Source organism: Heteronotia binoei, chromosome 4, assembly GCF_032191835.1.
Source record: "Heteronotia binoei isolate CCM8104 ecotype False Entrance Well chromosome 4, APGP_CSIRO_Hbin_v1, whole genome shotgun sequence".
Classification (NCBI taxonomy): Eukaryota; Metazoa; Chordata; class Lepidosauria; order Squamata; family Gekkonidae; genus Heteronotia; species Heteronotia binoei.
The window spans coordinates 25,117,995-25,139,873 of NC_083226.1; the positions used below are offsets into that span (position 1 = coordinate 25,117,995).

The 21,879-nt window shown below is 47.1% G+C and overlaps 1 protein-coding gene across 1 annotated transcript; it reads right to left on the bottom strand.

Annotated features, from left to right (window-relative positions):
* Positions 1 to 5,627: 5,627 nt before the first annotated feature.
* Positions 5,628 to 15,644, bottom strand: MBOAT4 (membrane bound O-acyltransferase domain containing 4). The gene is made up of 3 exons (XM_060236525.1): positions 15,488 to 15,644; positions 11,692 to 11,916; positions 5,628 to 6,624 (listed from the first exon to the last, which is right to left on the bottom strand). The coding sequence occupies exons 1-3, from the start codon at positions 15,604 to 15,606 to the stop codon at positions 5,628 to 5,630; spliced, it is 1,341 nt and encodes a 446-aa protein (XP_060092508.1). The 5' UTR covers positions 15,607 to 15,644.
* Positions 15,645 to 21,879: the final 6,235 nt, after the last annotated feature.

Genomic DNA, 21,879 nt, shown 5'->3' on the forward strand with positions numbered 1-21,879 from the left:
AAGGAAGTGTTAGCTCTTTGCCAGCCGAATTGTCTACAGAGGAAGGAGAGGAACAGTCAAGGCTTTGCATTGTGGGCTTCGTGCCAGGCATAAGAACACCCACATCTGGTTTATCAGTTACAGCATCTCTGGTTTGGACAGTTTCCAGCTTTTCCATACAGAATGGATAAATAGCCAAGGACAAGTGGGTGCATTCAAGAATTCTGTGTTGGAAGGCACTGGGGGCAGGGTAGGGTTGCCAAGTCCAATTCAAGAAATATCTAGGGACTTTGGGGGTGGAGCCAGGAGACATTAGGGGTGGAGCCAAGATCAAGGTTGTGACAAGCATAATTTAACTCCAAAGGGAGTTCTGGCCATCACACTTAAAGGGACTACACACCTTTTTCAATGCCTTCCTTCCATAGGAAATAATGAAGGATAGGGGCACCTTCTTTGGGGGCTCATAGAATTGGACCCCCTGGTCCAGTCTTTATGAAACTTGGGGGGTTTTGGGGAGAAGCACTAGATGCTATACTGAAAATTTGATGCCTCTACCCCAAACAACAGCCCCCCCCAGAGCCCCAGATACCCGCACATCAATTCTCCATGATTTTCTATGGGAATAAATCTCCATAGGGAATAATAGAGTTCCCAGCAGACATTTCCCTCCCCTCCCCCCCCCACTTTCTGACGACCCTGAAGCGGGGGGAGGGGCTCCAACCCGGGGAATCCCCTGCCCCCACCTGGGGATTGGCAACCCTAGGGCAGGGGGTGGGAATCCCCAGACTGGAAAGGGGTCATAAGGAAGGCTTTTATATCCCCAGTCAGCCACTAGGACCCTTTGTCTTTCTGAAGATCCTCACTTTATCCTTCTAAGGATCTTCAGAGGTATCGGTTACCCAATGGAGAGTCTCATTGAAAAGACTTCCTGTTTGTTCCTCGTTGAGAACGGGTGCACATTAATATTTTAGAGAATGCTGTTAGGGAATCAATGTGGTGAGACTTTACGGAGGCTAGAGACAGCTGGAAAGCCTGGAGGTCAATGTGGACTCACAGCACAGAGGACAGGAGGTAATCAGTGAGTGGGCGCGTTATCTTGTTCTCAGAGCATATCTTTGGCTGCGATCAGGGGTGGAATTCTAGCAGGAGCTCCTTTGCATATTAGGCCACACACCCCTGATGTAGCCAATCCTCCAGCACCTTACAAGGCTCTTTTTTGTAAGTTCTTGGAGGAGTTCCTGGCTGTGATGTAGAAAAGTAAGAGTGGGTACACAGGTAGGGTTGAGTTGCACAACATCATTATGGAAAGCCACTGCCCCGGAGGCAGAATTGGGAGGAGACAAAGAGAAACAGCTAAGGCTGCAGAACAGACTTTCTTGACTTAAACGGCATTGGGCATAAGATCCAGATATTTACACAACTCCCACAGCCACTGATAAGCAGGGGTATGCACTGACCCTGGAATTCCCCCTTCGCTGAGAGTTTACATTCCACTTACTCTCTAGTCAGCAATAACTTTATTTTCAAGAACGCCACCTAGTGGCCATTTTGCATATGGCAAGGCCATAAGCCCAGATCAGCCAGTATGTGTACAGTCAACAGAAACCTGTGGCTGATCCCAGTTCCACAATTCCCAACATTTATATGCTACGTTCTATACCATGCCTTTCGACCAAATCACCCACTGCGTTTAAGCGAGAAAGCATATTAAACAGAGAATGACGACAGATGCCAGCCATGCCAGCAGCCTGCGACTATAAAGCTTTCAACTCGCTTATTAAAATCAGCAAAACAGGGAAGTAAAACAGGACAAGTGAAATCCAGCAATCTGCCCATAGACAAAACAAATATGCAATAAAGTCCAGGAGCTCTATAACAGAAAAAGGGGCGGGAAAAGAGGCAACTGTAGGACCGGGTTAATTCTGGGCTCGAGCTTCTATGCACAGCTTATACCCAGAATTAAATTTTGTTGGTCTTAAAGGTCCCATGGGGACTCATTACTTTGTTCTAGCCCAGGGTTGTCCAAACTGACTCAGGAGCTGCATACAGCTCTTTCACACATATTGTGTGGCTCTCGAAGCCCCCACCGGCCCATTGGCTGGTTTGGAAAAGGCATTTAAAGCTAAAGTGCTTTCTTTCCATTTCTCCCCCCCCCCCCTTCCTTCCTTCCTTCCTTCCTTCCTTCCTTCCTTCCTTCCTTCCTTCCTTCCTTCCTTCCTTCCTTCCTTCCTTCCTTCCTTCCTTCCTTATGGCTCTCAAACATCTGAGATTTAGTATTCTATGTGACATTAAGCAAGTTTGGCCACCCCTGTTCTAGCCCAAAACTTGGCTTGAAATACTGCACTGTGCTTCCATCTGGTGGACACTTTGTAAAACAACTGCTATGGATGCTATAGGACAGGTCGTCAGTATTTCAGCCACATCTGAGGGGAAGGGCTAGTAAGCGGGAGCATGGTTTTGGCATGGATAGAATAGAAAGCTGGCCAACCTACCTGCCTGCCTACTTCTCATGGTGCTGCTGGTTGCCTGGCTGAGTTAAAGCCAAACTATGGGTGACACTGACGGAATGCAAGTTTGCACAGGTGCCTGGGATTCCACATGTTCATACCCCCTCTGCTGGCTGCTGCAGTCCCATGAGCTACCCTTCTTGTGTTCCCTGGCCATGGTTTTGTGATTGCGCCATCAAGTGGTTGAAGAAGTAATAGCAAGCAAATTGATCATAAGCAGCTGAACACATGGGCCTCCTGTCAGATATTTGGGTGATCGAGTGGACAGCTCAGACCCCGTGGAACCCTGCCAGGGAGATGAACAAGTTGAACCACAGCTACATGTTAGACAAATTTTGAGTCCAGCACACCTTTAAACACCAACAAAGTTTTATTCAAGGGCACAAGCTTTTGTGCTCATGCACACTTCCTCAGATACATTAAAGTGGAAGTTAACAGTTCATATATAGAGACACAGGGCTTTTTTTTTTTTTTAGCAGGAACTCACAGGAACAGTTCTGGCTGACTTGATATCAGGGGGTGGGGCCTAATATGCAAACAAGTTCCTGCTGGGCTTTCTCTACAAAAAAAAGCCCTGTAGAGACATGCCTCTGCACAGGTGAACAGCAAATTAGGTCCAATATGGCTGCCCACCTAGACCTATGTTAAGGGACGGTCAAGACATGGGGAGGAGCTGTGGCTTAAGGGGAGAACATCTGCTTGGCATGCAGAAGGTCCCAGGTTCAAGCCCCAGCATCTGGCAGTAGATGATGTGAAAGATCTCTGCCTGAGACCCTGGAGAACTGCTGCCAGTCTGAGTAGCCAAGACTGACCCTGATGGACCAAGGGTCTGATTTTGTATTTTGATTCACTACATATGATTCCTGTGTGCAACGTTGCTCATATTTCAGAAGAAGAGATTGAATTTATATTCCACCCTTCACGATCTGAAGGAGCCTCAAACCAGCTTACAAATCTCCTTTCCCTTCCCCTCCCCACAACAGACACCCTGTGAGGCAGATGGGGCTGAGAGAGCTCTGACAGAAACTGCTCTTGAGAGGAACAGCTCAGCAAGAACTTGTGGCTGACTGAAAGTCACATCAGCAGGTGCAAGTGGGGGAGTGGGGAATCAAACCCGGTTCTCCCAGAGACGAGTCCGTGCACTTAACCACTACATCAAACTGACTCTCAGGAGGCAAGGAGAAGTGGGACAAAGCTACACAAAGCCGTCAGGGAGCACATGTCTTCACTAGGTTGGCACTTTCATGTCTTTTGGACAGAAGATGACCTTACCAAAAACACAAGTGGAGCTGCTGCCGGAATAGATTGCCAAGTTGCGCTAGTATTCATTATAGTGTGTGGCCAGCATGCTTGAAACACCAGCAATGATTATGATGATGATGATACTGGATTTATATCCTCTCTGGCCAAGAAGTCTAGCAAGGACCCTTCAACCTACAATCTTGTGGTGAGTTTTAAATGAGGGGGGGGGGAGAGCCAAAATTAAATTTTCCTGCAAGTTTCAGCTCAGCTCAGGTATCCTAGCCTTTCAAGTGATAGTTTGGAGGCATGAACTATGGAGAAACTTGGCCTTCAGGCATCTTGATAATGAAAACAGTTTTGGATGCTCCTGACACCTGCCCTGCCCCCCCCCCACTTTGTCCTGGTACTGTCCTGTCAGCATTAAGAAGATGACATTGGATTTATGTAGCTCACAATCTCCTTTATCTCCCTCCCCCACAACAGACACCCTGTGAGGTGGGTGGGGCTGGAGAGGGCTCTCACAGCAGCTGCCCTTTCAAGGACAACCTCTGCCAGAGCTATGGCTGACCCAAGGCCATTCCAGCAGGTGCAAATGGAGGAGTGGGGAATCAAACCCGGTTCTCCCAGATGAGAGTCCACACACTTAACCACTACACCAAACTGGCTCTCTTATAAGGAAAGGGACTAAAAATAAAACAGCCCAACTTGAGATGTCCTTGTACAGAGCTACAGCACAACCTTGTTTGGAGTACTAAGTACAGTTCTGGGTGCCATACCTCCAGGCGTCATTTTGGGCAGGAGTTCACAGGACTGGAGCTCCAGAACCTCTACATTTTATTGTGCTCTTTCTTTCTCCCCTTCCCCCCCCCCCCCCAATAATTGCTTCTGGGCTCCATTGCTCAAACCCCCTGTGAGAATTTCACGGAATTCTAAAATTTGATAAACATTCTAATATTTTCCCTCACAAAAATTGGGGAAATAACCAAAACACATAAAGCAGACAGATGCAAATCTTCATCATGCCACTGTGGCCACATAAGAGAAAGTGATTTAAAAAGCATGATGGGAATAAGGTTTTATTATGACAGTTATAATTCAAGAAGCATTTTAAGGTAGATGCTGAGCGGATATTTAGTACACCTTCCAGTGCTGTTAAGGGTATGTGCCACATGCAAATTAGTTGTCTTAATGAGCTCTAGTGCCTCTTTTTCTACAAAATGACCCCTGCATACCTCAAAAAGGATATTACAGAACTGAGGAAAGCATAGAATAGGATACCCAAGTTGATTGGAGGGTTGGAGCACCTTTCCTAAGTGGAAAGACTGGGAACTGCAAGACTTTTTTCCTTTATTAAAAAAAAAACTGAGGAGGAGGGGATGATAGAGGTTTATAAAATTATGCATGGGGGTGGAGGAAGTGGGTACAGAGAACCTTTTTCTTCCTCTCCAGTAACACTAGAACTCAAGGAAACTCAATAACATTGATGATGAAGTCAGGTTAAAGGATAAAAGGAATTACTTCTTCACCCAAAGGGTGATTAACATGTAGAATTCACTGCCACAGGAGGTGGTGGCAGCTACAAGCATAGCCAGCTTCAAGAGGGGGTTAGATAAAAATATGGAGCAGAGGTCCATCAGTGGCTATTAGCCACAGTGTTTGTGTGTGTGTGTGTGTGTGTGTGTGTGTGTGTATTTGGACACTGTGTGACACAGAGTGTTGGACTGGATGGGCCATTGGCTTGATCCAACATGGCTTCTCTTATGTTTTTATATTCTTATGCCGTAATGCCAAAACTGGTCTCGATCTACAAGTCAAGAACTTGCTGTGATGGTTCTTCGAATCCTTGATCTGTCTTCCGCCTCATTTGTCAACTTTCCATAGTCATCAACTGTTATGGCCTTAAGAACGGGGTGTTTGAGGGGCAACGTGGCTGCTCGCTCTTCTCTTTGCTAAGAGTAGGAACAAAATGACATAGGCGAGCGGGAAGAAGCTGTTGTAAGAAGAACACAGCCCCCAAAGCATGGCGAGACTCCGCGTTTCAATGGCAAGCATAATGTATGCTACAATCAACTGTGTCTGACACCAGGTCAGAGCCTGATACACCATCTTCCACGGCTGCGATTTTGCCAAAGACTGGGAAAAGTGATGAATGTGGTAATCTGCTTCCACCACCGCAGCCCAGCACAGAAACCCAAAGATCTGGCCCGGATGGAGGCCGTGCCACCAGGCCGAGAAGGCAAAGGTCGCTAGCAGGGGATGAGAACGGCACCTCTGGAATATGAGCCTTCGAAGCCACTGAGCCGTGCTCTTGTTCCATGATCGGGTAAAGACCGAGATCCTGTTGGTGGTTTCCAGGGCCCAGATGTCCGTGTCTAGGAGAACTCCGTCGGCAGTCCCTGCTTGTTGGTCGTGACCCAGTTCCAGCCCCAAACCAGCAGCAATGAAGACAGACTCGTCCAGCATCCAGTGAGAGTAATATGCTAGCCTGAAGAATAGGGCTGAAGTCCACAGTGCGGAAATACAACGCAAGTGCCGGCAACTGATCACCTCATCCAGAGGGGAAGTGTATCCTCTCACAATGTTTTTCAAGAGGGCCAGAGCCAGAGCCCCCAAGCCTTTCTGCACGGCAACCCAAAGGGAGTACCTGGGATACAGAGCACCAGGATTCTTGACCCATGTCTGAAACCTGTTGAAAGAGCACAGGGGGCCTCCCAGCAAAGTAGGGAAAGAGAGCAAGTAACTATAAAACGGCAACGCTCGCAGCAGGTACCGCCTCAGAGGACCCCCTTGTGAAGTAAATGATGACCCCGCCCTCACTTTCCTTTCTTGGATATCCAAAGCTAGCGAGGTCACCTTCTGCGTCATCAGCATGAGGACAGAAAGAGCCATGGAGAACCTGGAAGCAGAGCAGAGAGGGGGCAGATGTTGAACTGTCCCAAGGTATCATGGGAAACGTAGCATCATGGGAAAGGTGGTGGAAATTCTCTGGGGGACGATGTCATGGAGTCTACCTTCCAAAGCAGCCATTTCCTTCAGGGAAACTGATCTCTGTAGTCTGAAAATAAATTGTAATCCCAGGAGATCTCCCTGCCCCCCCCCCCACCCCATGCAGGGACTATCTGGTTTGGCAACATACTATAGTGGGGGGTGGAGGGACATGGACTCCAGCTGCCCGCAGTGCCGGTTTACCAAAACGGCCCTGGGGAGAGTTATTTGACCCATTTTGGACCTGCGTGTGTCACATTCTTTCAGCCTCTCCTGCCCTTTCCCATCCTCCAGGCATCGGGTACCCAGAGAACTACATGTCCCAGAACTCTTGCCTAGGGCTGGCTCTGTCACTAGGCAAATTAGGCATTTGCCTAGGGCGCCGGCCTTCAGGGGGCACAAAATTGGGTGTCCCCATGTGACTCGGTGATGTTATCCGTGGGGGGGGGGCAGCCGTCCTCCTGCCCTCTGGGATGTCGCCAACTCAGCTTTCATGGTACATAGGACGCAGAGCTTTTTTTTGATAGCAGGAACTCCTTTGGAGAGCCAGTTTAGTGTAGTGGTTAAGTGTGTGGACTCTTATCTGGGAGAACCGGGTTTGATTCCCCACTCCTCCACTTGCACCTGCTGGAATGGCCTTGGGTCAGCCATAGCTCTGGCAGAGGTTGTCCTTGAAAGGGCAGCTGCTGTGAGAGCCCTCTCCAGCCCCACCCACCTCACAGGGTGGCTGTTGTGGGGGAGGAAGGTAAAGGAGATTGTGAGCCGCTCTGAGACTCTTCGGAGTGGAGGGCGGGATATAAATCCAATATCTTCTTCTTCTTCTTTGCATATTAGGCCACACACCCCTGCTGTAGCCAATCGTCCAGAGCTTACATGGCTCTTCTTATAGGGCCTACTGTAAGCTCCAGGAGGATTGGCTACACCTGGGGTGTGTATGCATCTGGGCCTAATATGCAAAGGAGTTCCTGCTACAAAAAAAGCCCTTCATAGGAGAGAGAGAAATAATAAGAAACACCCCCCCCACACACACACACACAGATATACACACACAGCTGCAGTCAGTTCGAAATGCTAGCACATTGCTTTGTGGTTTTTAGTTAAGCCTGATTCTAAAAAATATTGCTAGTGTTCCTGTTTATAGTAGAATAATCCCCATAAAGTTAAAGAAAAATAAAATTAGTAAAACCATTAGCATTTTTATTCTCCAGAAATGGATCTTTTGTCTACGGAGGCTATTGTTTGGACTCTCGCTGGCTGAATGTAGAACCAAAAGGCTCAGTATTAAGCCTGCAGTTCCTCAAGTATCAATATCTGTCTACTGAAAACCAACTATAATGCACCTGATGAAGGGGCTGTAGCTAGCGTGGTGTAGTGGTTAAGAGTGGCGGACTCTAATCTGGAGAACAGGGTTTAATTCCCCACTCCTCCTCCACATTTATTTATTTATTTATTTATTTGTTTGTTTACGTTATATTTATATCCCACCTATTCTATGCAGACTCAAAGCTAACAACATAAAAATAAACAGTAAGCAATATTAAAACAATAAAACAATCAGATAAATTGCAATGGTGTCACTTCAGGCATATACTATTTCCTTTCTTAACATGTACAGTTAGTACTAAAGTGCGATAGATCCAAATGTGGTGGCAGCCCTCTCCTGTTAGATGTCATATGCCATCAGAAAAAGTTCAGTCTTGCAGGCCCTGCAGAACTGTGATAAGTCCCACAGGGCCCTGATGGCTTTTGGGAGGGTGTTCCAGGGTATTGGGGCCGCAACCGAGAAGGCTCTTGCTCTGGTGGAGTTGAGTCTAGCCTCTTTTAGCCCAGGGACAGCCAAAAGATTTTGAGAGCTTGATTGCAGTGCTCTCTGGGGAACATGTGGGGCAAGGTGGTCCCGCAGACAGGTAGGTCCTAGGCCATATAGGGCTTTGAAGGTTAATAACAGGACCTTGAAACGGATTCGGTATGCAACAGGCAGCCAGTGCAGCACTCAGCACAGGCGGAATGTGCTCCTGCCGGGGAAGCCCCATTAGCAGCCTGGCTGCAGCATTCTGCACCAGCTGCTGCTTCTGAATCTGAGTCAAGGGCAGCCCCACGTAGAGAGCATTACAGTAATCAATTCTCGAGGTGACCGAGGCGTGGATCACCATTGCTAAGTCGCCGCGCTCAAGTTAGGGGACCAACTGCCATGTTCACCAAAGGTGGAAAAAAGCAGCTCTGGCAGTGGCTGCTACTCGGGCCTCCATAGTTAAGGAGAACTCCAGGAGCACTCCCAAGCTCTTAACTCTTGATGCTGGTGTCAGTGGTGCCCCATCGAAGGCCGGTAAAGGGATCACCCTTCCTAGGCCACCGTGACTTAGAGAACCTCCGTCTTTGTTGGATTCAGCTTTAGCCGGCTCAGCCTGAGCCATGATACAATGGCTTGCAGCGCCAGGTCCAGATTCTCCGGGGCGCAGCCGGACCGGCCACCCATCAATAGATAGAGCTGGGTGTCATCCGAATACTGATGACAACCCAGCCCATACCTCCTGACCATCTGGGCAAGGGGGCGATATAGATATTAAACAACATTCAGGAGAGAACTGCCCCCTGGGGCACCCCACAAATAAGTGGGTGTCTCTGGGACAACATTTCCCCAGTCGCCACCCTTTGTCCCCGACCTTGGAGGAAAGAGGAAAACCACTGTAAGGCAGGCCCTTGTATCCCCACATCGAAAAGATGGCTGGACCGCAGCTGGTGGTTGACTGTATTGAATGCAGCTGACAGGTCTAATAGGAGCAGTACTGCCGAGCCGCCCTGATCCAGATGTCTCAGGAGATCATCCATGAGGGCAACCAGCACCATCTCTGTCCCGTGGCCTGGGGGGAAGCAGGACTGGAACGGGCCCAGTATGGAAGCATCCTCCAGGAAACTGTCGCCACCAGGGCTGGATCTAGGGGAGGCAGAGGGGGGTGCTTGCCCCGAAATTGGGTATGGAGTCCATTCTATTATATGGGCTCATAAGATAGAATGGGTCCTTAACGGGGCGTCATTTTTAAATTTTCTCCCCCTCCTCAAAAATCAAGTGGATCTGGCCTGGTCACCACTGCCCTCTCTACCCAAAAAGGGCAGATTTGACACTGGCCAACAGTTGGCCAAATTGGTCGGGTCTAAAGATGGCTTCTTCAAGAGAGGGTGGATCACAGCCTCTTTAAGAGGTATGAGGAAGACCCCCTCTATGAGGGATCTGTTGACAATAGATTGAAGTAGATCACATAACACCATTCGGCAAGCTTTTATCAGCCAGGACGGGCACAGATCCAAAATGCAAGTTGTAGGATGCACAGAGATGAGAATCCTGTCGGCTTTCTCCAGGCTGAGGGGGCCAAAGTGATCCAGAAATGGACCTGAAGACGTGCTCAGAGCCTTGAGTGTGGCAGGGAGATGATGGCAGAGTGATGAAACCTTATCCGCAAAAAAAAACTCGCAAAAGCCTCACAGCCAATTTCCAATTCCCTAGCATTTGATCTGCCTTGTGGCAGGGCAGTTAAAGACCGAATTGTACTAAATAACTGGGCTGGGTGCAACATTGCAGACGCAATCCGGGCCACAAAGTAGGCTTTGTTTGTGTCTTGACTGTCACTTCATAGATCCACATAAATTACCTATCCCGACTACGCCGCCACCGTCTCTCTAGTCATCTAAGCTGCCGCTTCATCGACTGCAATTCCGGGGTATACCACGGTGCCAGTTGTGAGTGGGGGCGAAGAGGACGCCTAGGTGTGACCTCATCTATGGCTGCAGAGAGCCGGCTATTCTAGGTCTCTGCAAGCTCATCTAATGAGCCGCCAGGGGGCCAGGGATTCCTCAAGGCCATCTGAAGCCGCATTGGGTCCATCAGGCGAGCCAAAACACGCCCATCGCCTAAACAGGGGTGAAGTGACACATCCATACATGCCTTCAGGGCATAGTGGTCCAACCATAGCACTAGTCAGCAGTAATCTGGACCACTACAACTCCTGCCGCAAAGATCAGATCCAGCGTGTGCCCAGCCTGGTGGCTGGGTAATGTCACATATCAAGAGAGTTCTAGTGTTGTCATGGATGACACCAGGTCCATCACCCGAGCAGAGGCTGCGTCATCAGCATGGACATTGAAGTCACCCAAGACAATAAGTTGAGGGTGCTCCAGTGCCCAGCCTGCTACAGCCTTCATCAGAGATAGCAGGGTGCTGGCTGGTGCTTTAGGCGTTCGGAAGCCAGCTAGGTGACCTTGGGTAAGGCACAGTCCTCTCACAGCTCTCTCAACCCCACTGACCTCCCAAGGTGATAGGGTTGCCAGGTCCCCTCACCCATCCAGTGGGGGGATTTGGGGGGGGGGCATTCTGTGGGTGGGTCGAGATGTTGCATGACATTCCCGACGCAATGACGTTACCCAGAAGTGACATCATCAGGTCAGGGACATTACACAGGGAATATGCTGGTTTTGGGACAAATTCTATGGTTAAATTGGGCTTAAACTATATAATTTGTCCCTAAACCACCCACACAACATCCCTGATGCAATGATGTCCCTTCCAGATAGGGTTGCCAAGTCCAATTTCAGAAATATCTGGGGACTTTGGGGGTGGAGCCAGGAGACACTGGGGTGGAGCTAGGGGGGAGGGGGGGAAACGGCGCCAAGAAGCGCGGCGAGCCGCCCCATCTCGGAGCGGGCAGCCGCTGCGCAGCCACCGCCTCTTCTCCACTCACCGTAGCTGCTCCTCCGAGATGGGCTCACACTGAGCCCATCTCAGAGGAGCAGCTAAAATGAAGCCGAGAAGAGGCGGCAGCAGCGCAGCGCCATCGCCTGCTCCGCCTCTGAGGTAAAATCAGAGAAGGGGAGGGTGGAGGCAGGCCAGGAGCGTGGCGAGCCGCGAGTCCGGGTCCTAAAAGGCGGCTCACCATTCTCCTTGGCGCCGTTTCCCCCCTCCCCCCTAGGTGGATACTATTGTTACCTGAAGCACACATCTTCTTCCAGGTAATATTCTTTATAGTGCAGCCCCAAGTGGCAAAGCGTCTGCCAGCTCATCTGAAAGGAAAAGGCCCACTTGTGGGCTCGCTGGTGGCCGGCTGAATGGATCACAGCAACGGAACCAAAGGCAGAGATGAGGACCAGCAGGGCATAGCACCTCATTGCAGAGCAGGCCAGGAAGAAACCACTCACCAGAAGACAGGTGTACCTACAAGAAATCAGATGTGTTTCCAAAGTCAGGCAAGCGTGTGTGAGAACTTCCCTGCTTTAGAATTCAAGCTGCGCTATATTCCTTAAAGTGCCATCAAGTTGCAGCCAACTTCTGGTGACCCCAGCAAGGGACTGTCAAGGTAAGTGAGAAGCAGAGGTGGGTGGGCATTGCCTTCCTCTGCAGAGTCTTCCTTGGTGGTCTCCCATGCCTTCCTCTGCAGAGTCTTCCTTGGTGGTCTCCCATCCAAGTACCAACTCTGCTTAGCTTCCAGGAACTGACAAGATTGGGCTGTATCATGTCACCTTGACTCCCTCCTTATTTCATAGAGAGGCTCCAAAATAGAGGCAATGACCTAACAGAAAGCAATGCTTAAGAGCTGGAAGGAATTGTAAACAGGGGATTCCTGATCCAGCATTTATCACCTACAATGAAGGCAAGGAAGATGTTGCCAGGCAGATGAGACTGTGTGGTTGCGGCCAAAAACACTGCTGCGGTTTTGATTTTTTTCCAACTTAAATTTTATTGAATTTTTAAAACTTAACTAACATAACAAACGTAAGGGGTTTCATTCCAAGCATTACTAACAATTAGTGTGTGAGATCAATGTATGTATCCATAAACCAACATTCAAACAAAGTTACAAAGGACACTGCATATTAATATATTGATGACTCCATCTTTATCAAATCTACATTTTAGGTTTCCTGAATAGTTAATGAAAAGCTAATGATCCTTGGTCTAATATCAGTGCCTAACATACTGATAAGGGATAGAATAAACACATTTATGTAAACAACCATATATTATAATCTGATCGATTTGGTAGAACATTGTTGGATTTAAGATAACCAATAACTGAATCCCAATAGTATTGCATATAATTAGTTGCTGAAAAGAGTCTCCTAAAAAGAATACATTTTGAGTAATTTGAGGCATGATGAAAGTTTCCCAAATTCTATCATACCATGTTTCGAGTGTAAGTTTAGCTGAATCTTTCCAGCTGGAGGCAATGGTATGTCTGGCAGCTGCTAGTAGCTGGGAAATAAAATCACTGCAGTTTTGAAACAAAAACCTAGTCAAACTTCCACCATATCCTGACATGAGATGATTTTAAGATCATGATGACCACCCGAAATTGCTTTTCCCTCATTTTTTTTTTAATTGTGTAGCACTTGGCCCAGTTAAGACTTCTGTGGTACGTGAAAGCTTGCACACTGTGACATGTTGTTGGGTGGGTCCTAATAAAAAATGTTACATGGATTATGTCCTTGGCTTCTGCTTTTTGGACCAGCACACCTTTAAGCAATTTCTCTGGGGAGAAGCAGCCTTACAAAGCTGGGATCAATGTACCCTTTCATGGGGCAGCTTCACAGGCAGTGAAGGGCTGTGAGCGCAGGTGGTGGGAGGATCACAGGCAGGTGGGTGGCCTCTGAATAGGGGGTTAGTGCTGGATAGGGGGGTGCTTAGCACTCTGTGCCTGAAGCCCACCAAAACCCAGGACCAGCCCTGCAGGTTAGACTTTTCTAACCTCTTTAACCAACAAATTCTGAAGCGTCAGAACAATTTCAAGAGTCTAAGGTCACCTGGATGGTATTTACCAGGTGATATGATTGGCGCAGAGTGGTAAAGCTGCAGTACTGCAGTCCAAGCTCTGCTCATGACCTGAGTTTGATCCTGGTGGAAGCTGGGTTCAGGTAGCAGGCTCAAGGTTGACTCAGTCTTCTATCCTTCCAAGGTTGGTAAAATGAGTACCCAGCTTGCTGGAGATAAAGTGTAGATGACTGGGGAAGGCAATGGCAAACCACCCCATAGAAAAGTCTGCCGTGAAAAAATTGTGATGCGATGTTACCCCAGAGTCAGAAACGACTGGGGCTTGCACAGGGGACTACCTTTTTTTTTATAATTTGCCTCCATGCCATGAAAAACTTCAGCTGCCTCTTTCCACAAATTAAACCTCTATTAAAGGGACCAGATATTTCTCTGCAGGCGTGAGGGCAACCCTAAAATAGGCCCTAGGGCCTACTCTTATCTCTCCTACAGCCAAGCTGAAACTGTAAGAAGTATCTGCTGATGTTGTCCTCTGATGAAAGCTCCATCTACCAAATGCAGAGAGTTCAGAGGCTTTTTTTTCATTCTCCAAGGTTTGGCTGGTGGAGTGTTTTTTGTTTGTTTGTTTTTGCAATACCGCCATCATTTTCTCAGTGCAGCTGTTATTTTTGCCGTCAAATATTATTGCAATAATAATTGTTGTACTCGTAGAATCATAGAGTTGGAAGGGATCTCCAGGATCATCTAGTCCAACACCCCGTACAATGCAGGAAATGCACAACTACCTCCCCCTCTACACCCCAGTGGCCTCTGCTCCATGCTCAGAAGATGGCGAAAAACCTCCGGGATCCCTGATCAAACTGGCCTGGAGAAAATTGCTTCTTGACCCCTAAGTGGTGACTACTAGCATTTCCCTGGATGTGTAAGAAAGGACCATGAGAACTAAGCACTGATGCAACCTTTCCTGCCCTCCCTCTTTTATAGTGTGTACTGATCAGCCTGGTTAGTATTTAGATGGGAGATCAGCCCTGGAATAAATACACCCTAGTGGCCTAACCCTGACCCAGATGGTCCAAGCTAGCCTGATTTTGTCAGATCCCTGCTGCTGACCACCAACAAAGTCCAGGGTTGCTACGCAGAGGCAGGCAATAGCAAACCACTTCAGTTCATCTCTTACCTTGAAACCTCTCTAAAGGGGCACTCACTGGAAAGGAAAGGTCCCCTGTGCAAGCACCAGTCGTTTCTGACTCTGGGGTGACACTGCTTTCACAACGTTTTCATGGAAATCTTTTTACGGGGTGGTTTGCCATTGCCTTCCCCAGTCTTTTATACTTCCCCCCCAGCAAGCTGGGTACTCATTTTACCGACCTCGGAAGGATGGAAGGCTGAGTCAACCTTGGGCCAGCTACCTGAATCCAGCTTCTGCCGGAATTGAACTCAGGTCGTGAGCAGAGAGTTCAGACCACAGTACTGCAGTACTGCTGCTTTACCACTCTGCACCATGGGTGGGCTAAAAGGTAAAGGTAGTCCCCTGTGCAAGCACCAGTCATTTCCGACTCTGGGGTGACATTTCACCAACCTCAGAAGGATGGAAGGCTGAGTCAACCTTGAGCCAGCCACCTGAACCAAGCTTCCACCGGGATTGAACTCAGATCATGAGCAGAGAGCTCAGACTGCAGTACTACAGCTTTAACATTCTGTGTCAGCTACAACTGGACAACTGGAGAATTCCCAGCACCACCGCAATTGCCTTTTGTTATTCCTGCTGCTTTTAGTGACTGCTGTTTTGCACTCGCTGAAGTTCCTGCCAGGATTTTCTACTGAACTTTTTTAGGACTTCGTTGTTTGTATTGTATGCCTTATACCCTGCAAACTGCTGTGCAGATGCCATTAAAAAAAAAAGCAGAGATTCTTTTAAGTCAGCAAAGTCACAGATTCTTGTGAGATCCATCACTGCTTGTGCGCCGCCTGTTGAAAAGAGTCTGGTGAAAACAATTAGAACTAAAATAAGGGTACATACCTTGCGTTTATAGACAGATACTGAGAAGTCCATAAATAATGGCAGAGACCAGCAAATGGAAAAGCAGCCAGCTGGTACAAAGCTGTTGGGTGATAGGAAAATAGCATTTCCCAACTCATTGGGACCCTGTTTGTCAGAATGCTCTTTGGCTGGAGACTTTCCACTCCTCTCTTCCTTTGACAAAGAACTGCCACACATACATCTCTGCATTTCCCCTATATTGGAGTGGGCCAGGAATGGAGGGTCAGCTTAGATAACCAAGGTCAGCCAGTCTTTCGGAGACGAAAGCCAAGGTGCTAAGGAGATCTGGCTATCTGCCTTGAACTTTTGGAAACACATTACCGAAGGGAGAAAAAAAGGAGAGCTGTGCTTTGTTTGCTCAAATGCCATTTCTGCGAAGTGTCCGTGACATGAAGGCTTCGACTGATAGGCGTTAGCTGCTTGTTCTGCCGGCTTCCTTTTCAATACTGATATGCAAGGACAGGTGAAAGCAAAGATAAGAGCCTCAGTGCCAAGCTGTTTCCACACCTCCATGACAGGGGAAGGGATTTCAGCAAATATCACGCTTTCGAAGTGAGCCAAGAATGCATGCTTGCTCTTGTGCTTCAGCCACAGAGACTGCAGTCAAGTGAATGCCGGTTGTAAGAATATCCCCAGTGCCAAGTGAAGGCACAGTCAAGTGCCAGTGATTTTCACATTAATCCAGGGGAGAGTCAGCATTATCCGGCCTGGGCTGCATACTGGAAAGTGTGTCAGATACTAGGACAGGGGAGAGCTGAGAGTCCATGTAAGCCCAATATGGTTAGCCTTTTGTACTTGCCTAAACTATAAATGGAATCCACTTATGATATTGAAAGTTTTAAAGCTTTTTTTTTTTTTTAAAGGAAAATGTTGTAGTCAGTTTCCCAAATCACGCTTCTGCAGAGTTATCACAGGATAGGCATTTGAAGATATTAGCATTTTGCAAGGGAGGGGAAGACAACCGGCTGTCGTTCTTGGTGTGAGAACTGGGATTGCATACACCTATTGCCAAAATAAAGGGTGAGTTACTGTGAACAAACCCTATAGGCTTAGTCTAAAATGGGGAAGCCGGAGTGTTAGAACTGGCCCTCATGCATTTGGCTTGGAAGGCTTGGACAACCCATTTTTGGAGCACACATTGAAAATTTGGGATCAATATAAACTCCAGCAACATCACCATTCATGTCCTTTCTTGGACAGCCCTGGTTTCCACCTGGCGAAGCAATAAGTGAATTCAAAATTTGGAGAGATAAAAATATTTTTAGGCTGATTGACATTACAACTAATGGGAAAATAAGTACAAAAATACAATTGGAGACAAAATTTAAAATGACAATACCGTGGATGCAATATTATCAATTATTTAATGCTTTGCACAAAGTAATCCCATTTACCTGTGCAAATAGAACACCAAATTCTTTTGAGTCTCGATTAAAGGCTGGTTCCTCCTCGGTTAGAGGGGCAATCTCTTGCATTTTACCAAGTGCTGAACGGAAGGGAGTGGGGCCGGGTTGCCTCACAGCAGAATCAGTGGCATAAGGACTGCCGGAAAATTTTTTCAGAAGAGCAATGGAAAAGCCTTTGGAAAAGCTCTCTATTTAAATCTAGATCTACGTACATTAAAATACAAAATTTTAAATTGTGGTCCCGGTGGTACATGACACCAGTGAGGCTGTTTCGTGGCAATCTGATCTCCACTCCAGGGTGTTGGAAAAAGTGTGGGGGAATGGGCGCGTTGATGCACTGTTGGTGGGCGTGTCCACAAGTGCAGGCTTTTTGGAAATCAGTGATAAAAATTGCAGGGGAAATAATTGTTTTTGACATTCCTTTCTTGCCAGAGTCTGTCCTTCTAAATATTTGGCATACCAAACCAAGCTCTAAAACAAAAATGGATCTTCTTTCAATTTTATTATTAGCAGCCAAAATCAATATAGCTCAATGTTGGAAATCAGATAAATGTCCAACTATTCGCCAATGGTACAATAAAATATGGGACTTGATGATCCAAGATAAATTGTCTACAAGCATATTAAGATACGAAAATCCAAGACCAGCTGATAATTTTGTTGAGAAATGGTTCTTCTTTCTCTCTTATAATAATGAGAAATCCTTATTAAGCCTAACCTACTCCAAAATGGATTTCATCATATATTAACATCATATATATGGATTTCATCATATATTAACTTTCTATGTTTATGATTTAGTTTGAGTCTTTACCTGTTATGTAAACTGTCCACGTAACGAATTACAGGTGTGTAAGTGACTGTAAAGAATTCCTTTATGTATTATTTATATTATTTAATTTATATTTTGATGTATAATGATAATGCCTTGCTTACTTGTATACCAAAGATTTTGACTAAGCTGTATGGAGTTATTTAAATAATAAAAATTATTAGTTATAAAAAAAAAAAGAACTGGCCCTCATAACAAATGAGTTTGACACCTCTGCTCTATATCTTATTATTTACTTTCCAGTTTTCTGAGAGCTTACCACCCCAGCCACAAATTCATGGCGTGGGGGCAAGTGGGGGCAGCGACTGCTCTCTCTGAGCAGGGAGCCGCCTGCTCTGGCCTTCCAAGCCACGATCTCGGCAGCAGGCGGCTTCCTTGTCTCACCTTCCAAGCCCCAATCTTGATGCCTGGAGGGCGGCAGTGCCCGGCGCCCACTTCCCCTTCCAACTATTTAAATGGAAGTTCCTTTTAAATGGTGGGGGAAGGGTGTGTGTGGCGCTGCATCCTCAGTGTAATGACTGTATTGAAAGGTGGACAGCATGGCATTCTACCTGACTAGGTCCTTCCCCTCCCTAAATCCCACTCTCTCAGGCTTCACCCTTCAATCCATTGGTCCCGTGAGGAGCCAATGGAGTGGCAAGCCAATGGCTGACACTTGATTTCCTCCCCCTTCCCCTTCCAGCCATGCTGCAGAGACTGGTCCCTGTGACCCAGATGCTGATTGGCTCTCTTTCCTCTGATGTCACAATGCCAGCATCACAATGCCTGCATTGCTGCTAAGGATAGGGCTTACTATGGCGTTCCCGCTATTATGCGAGCTAATTAGAGAAAGCTAGGAATACTTTTGGCACTACTGGACCTGGGAAATTGTACAACACTTATAAGAATGGTCCCTGGAAGAAGGATCTGAGATCCAAAATGGCTTGCAAAGTGGACCGGTTCTCCATTGGACCCCCTACTTTTAACACTGGACTGAATGTTATTTAGTGGCTTTCAGCCACATAAGGACAGTAGGAGCATTGAGTTAACGTATGAGGTTTTAACTTGGTGATATGTACTGATATTATTTGCTTTGTATTTTGATACTTACTATTCACAACAAGTTAAAATTGCATTTTACACAGAGGATTCAAAGCAGAGGCTGACAATTGAGAGGCCAATTGTTGGGCTAATGGTAAGCCATCCAGAGGGCCAATGGTGGATTTTAAAGTGGAACTCAGTGAGGAGGAAGAATGGTCGTAGGAAGCAGGAGGTGGTAAAACAGGAGGTGAGTTGAAGACAGTTTTACTGAAGACTGCCTATGACAGGGTTTTGAATGACTGGCAGTCCAGAGTGGAGTTTTTCATGGTGGCTTTGAATGGGTTTTTCTAATGGTCATTTTCTATCTGGAGAGCCAGTTTGGTGTAGTGGTTAAGTGTGCGGACTCTTATCTGGGAGAACCGAGTTTGATTCCCCACTCCTCCATTTACACCTGCTAGCATGGCCTTGGGTCAGCCATAGCTCTGGCAAAGGTTGTCCTTGAAAGGGCAGCTGCTGTGAGAGCCCTCTCCAGCCCCATCCACCTCACAGGGTGTCTGTTGTGGGGGAGGAAGGTAAAGGAGATTGTGAGCTGCTCTGAGACTTTTCGGAGTGGAGGGCGGGATATAAATCCAGTATCTTCTTCTTCTTCTTCTTCTTTCTATTGTATCAAAGGCTCCAGAAACGGCAAGATTGGCAAAGAGTGTGCCACTCCATCCACTCCCCATACCCTACTCCACTATTTCTATCTCTAACTCCACTAATTATGTTTCCCCTCTTTTGACCACCACCACTGTGCCTTCTAAACTGTCCAATTTCTTCTAATGGTTAGAAGAACCCATTAGCTCCACAGTGTCTTCTAACCTGTTAGCTCCACCATGACCATTAACCCATAACTCCCACTATCCCCATTGTGTTGTTTCCTCTCTCCCACCACTCTTACTGCTCTTTTTCCCCTTTCCTCCTCTGCATCCACAATATCCCCTTCCCTTCTGCCCTCTACCCCCACTAACCCACCCCGACTAGCCTCTCTGTACCTGCTTCCCTTCCATCTACTAGCCCTGCCACCGTTCCCTATTCCAGTCTCTCCAGCACCCCAGCCAATGGCTGGGGCAGTAGAGGGAGTGGAACAGGGAGTGGTTGGGGGTGGTGAAGCAATGGGAAACAGGGACATACCAGCTACAGACCTCCCTTTCCATTGTTTTTCAAGAGGAACCAATGGAAAGGGAAGCCTGCGGCTGACCCCATCCTCCTCCCCTCCCCCCCTGGAAGTACTCCACAGTAGCTGCCCTGTGGTGGCCCTTTGCTAGAGAAGCCTACCACTGGAGCCAGTGAGGTGAGCACATTCCTTTGTCCTGTGTTCAGCTCATAAGCGAATTTGCATGACCTGTTTCATTGCCATGGCACAGTACTTAACAATCCGCAAATGAAGAGGACTCAGCATTTAGATTAGTTAGGTGATAGACTGCTAAGTAACAAATTGCAGGGCTTATTCTGTAGCAGGAGCTTCTTTGCATATTAGGCCACACACCCCTGATGTAGCCAATCTTCCAAGAGCTTACAGAGTACAGGGCCTACTGTAAGCTTTTGGAGGATTGGCTACATCAGGCAGGTGTGGCCAAATATGCAAAGGAGCTCCTGCTGCAAAATGCGCCCAGCAAGTTAGCAACCCCATTTCAGTATTTCATATATATACATATATATATATATACACACACACATACACACACACACATTCAGATTCTGTATTCATATACGCGAACAGTAAACTTTGCCATCCACAGTCATTCATAAATATCACAAATTAAGTCTCAGATCAGTTTATACAATTACAAAAATACATTTACAATCATTTCATTTCCCCTCCAATAAGTAAAGTCCATAGTAGTCTATGACGTGTCCAAAATTTATCCAATAGAGCGACAGGGATCAGGAAATCTTTTCCAGTCTTCATAAGACACAATCTAGAACATTTTTGCCAGTGGAAGGTTTTGTCTAAATTCCATTTAACAGCCTGAAAACTGAAGAAGAATAAAATTGAAACATCTTGGAATATCTAGAATGGGCGTCTTATGAAGGCTGCTTTTATGTTTAATCTTCAGACAACAGAAATCAGTTCTAGAGGAAATGGTTGCTTGGGGTGGTGGTGGCAATATTGCATTGTACCATGCTCAGATCCCTCCTCCAAACCATGCCCTCTTCCGATTCCATCCTTCCCAAATTTCCAGGTATTTCCCAACCCTGAGATGGCAACTCTAATTCCTATTAACTTTGGGAGTCAATAATTGGCTGCAGGACATTTTTTGTAGCAGGAACTCCTTTGCATATTAGGCCACACACCCCAGATGTAGCCAATCCTCCTGGAGCTTAAAGTAGGCCCTGTAAGAGACCCATAAACTATTGGAAGATTGGCTTCATCAGGGGTGTATGGCCTAATATGCAAATGAGTTCCTGCGACACAAAAGCCCTGATTGGCTGAATGTTATCCTCTAAATCAGGAATGGACAAACTTGTTTAACAAGAGCCACAAAGAATAAACATCAGATGTTGGAGGGAAGGAAGGAAAATAGATGGGGAGAGGTGGAAAGAAAGCAACTTTAACTTTAAATGCAGTCTCCAAGGGCTGGCTGACTTGGAGAAGTGATTGAAGGAGACAAATGCCTTCTCCAGGCTGGTCAATGGAGTGGGGTGGGGGTCTTCAAGAGCCATACAAATTGTGCGAAAGAACCACAGTTTGGCCACCCCTGCTCTAAATGTTATAACAATGCAATAAATACACTGTAGCCAGCGCTCTCGCAGCGTTCACAGTTGCAAAACAGCGCTTAAAATTAGTTGAATCTGACAGTTGGTGTAATTTGCAGCAAACCGCCCACCCCCCTAAAACTCGCCCTGCAATAAAGAAGACCGTCGCTAAATCACCACCCAAAACACAAGGGCGCAACTCCACCCCATGCAAAAGCAGCGGGTGCCACTTGAAAAGAAGGCACAATCTCTGAGTCTAATCCCCATTCCAAGAGTCCCGTTAACGGATTCCCGAAAACAACGCGAGATTTGCCAAAAATCTCTCAGAGGATCGTCGGGACCCTCGAGGAGAAGAGCGCCGCCTCGCTCTCATT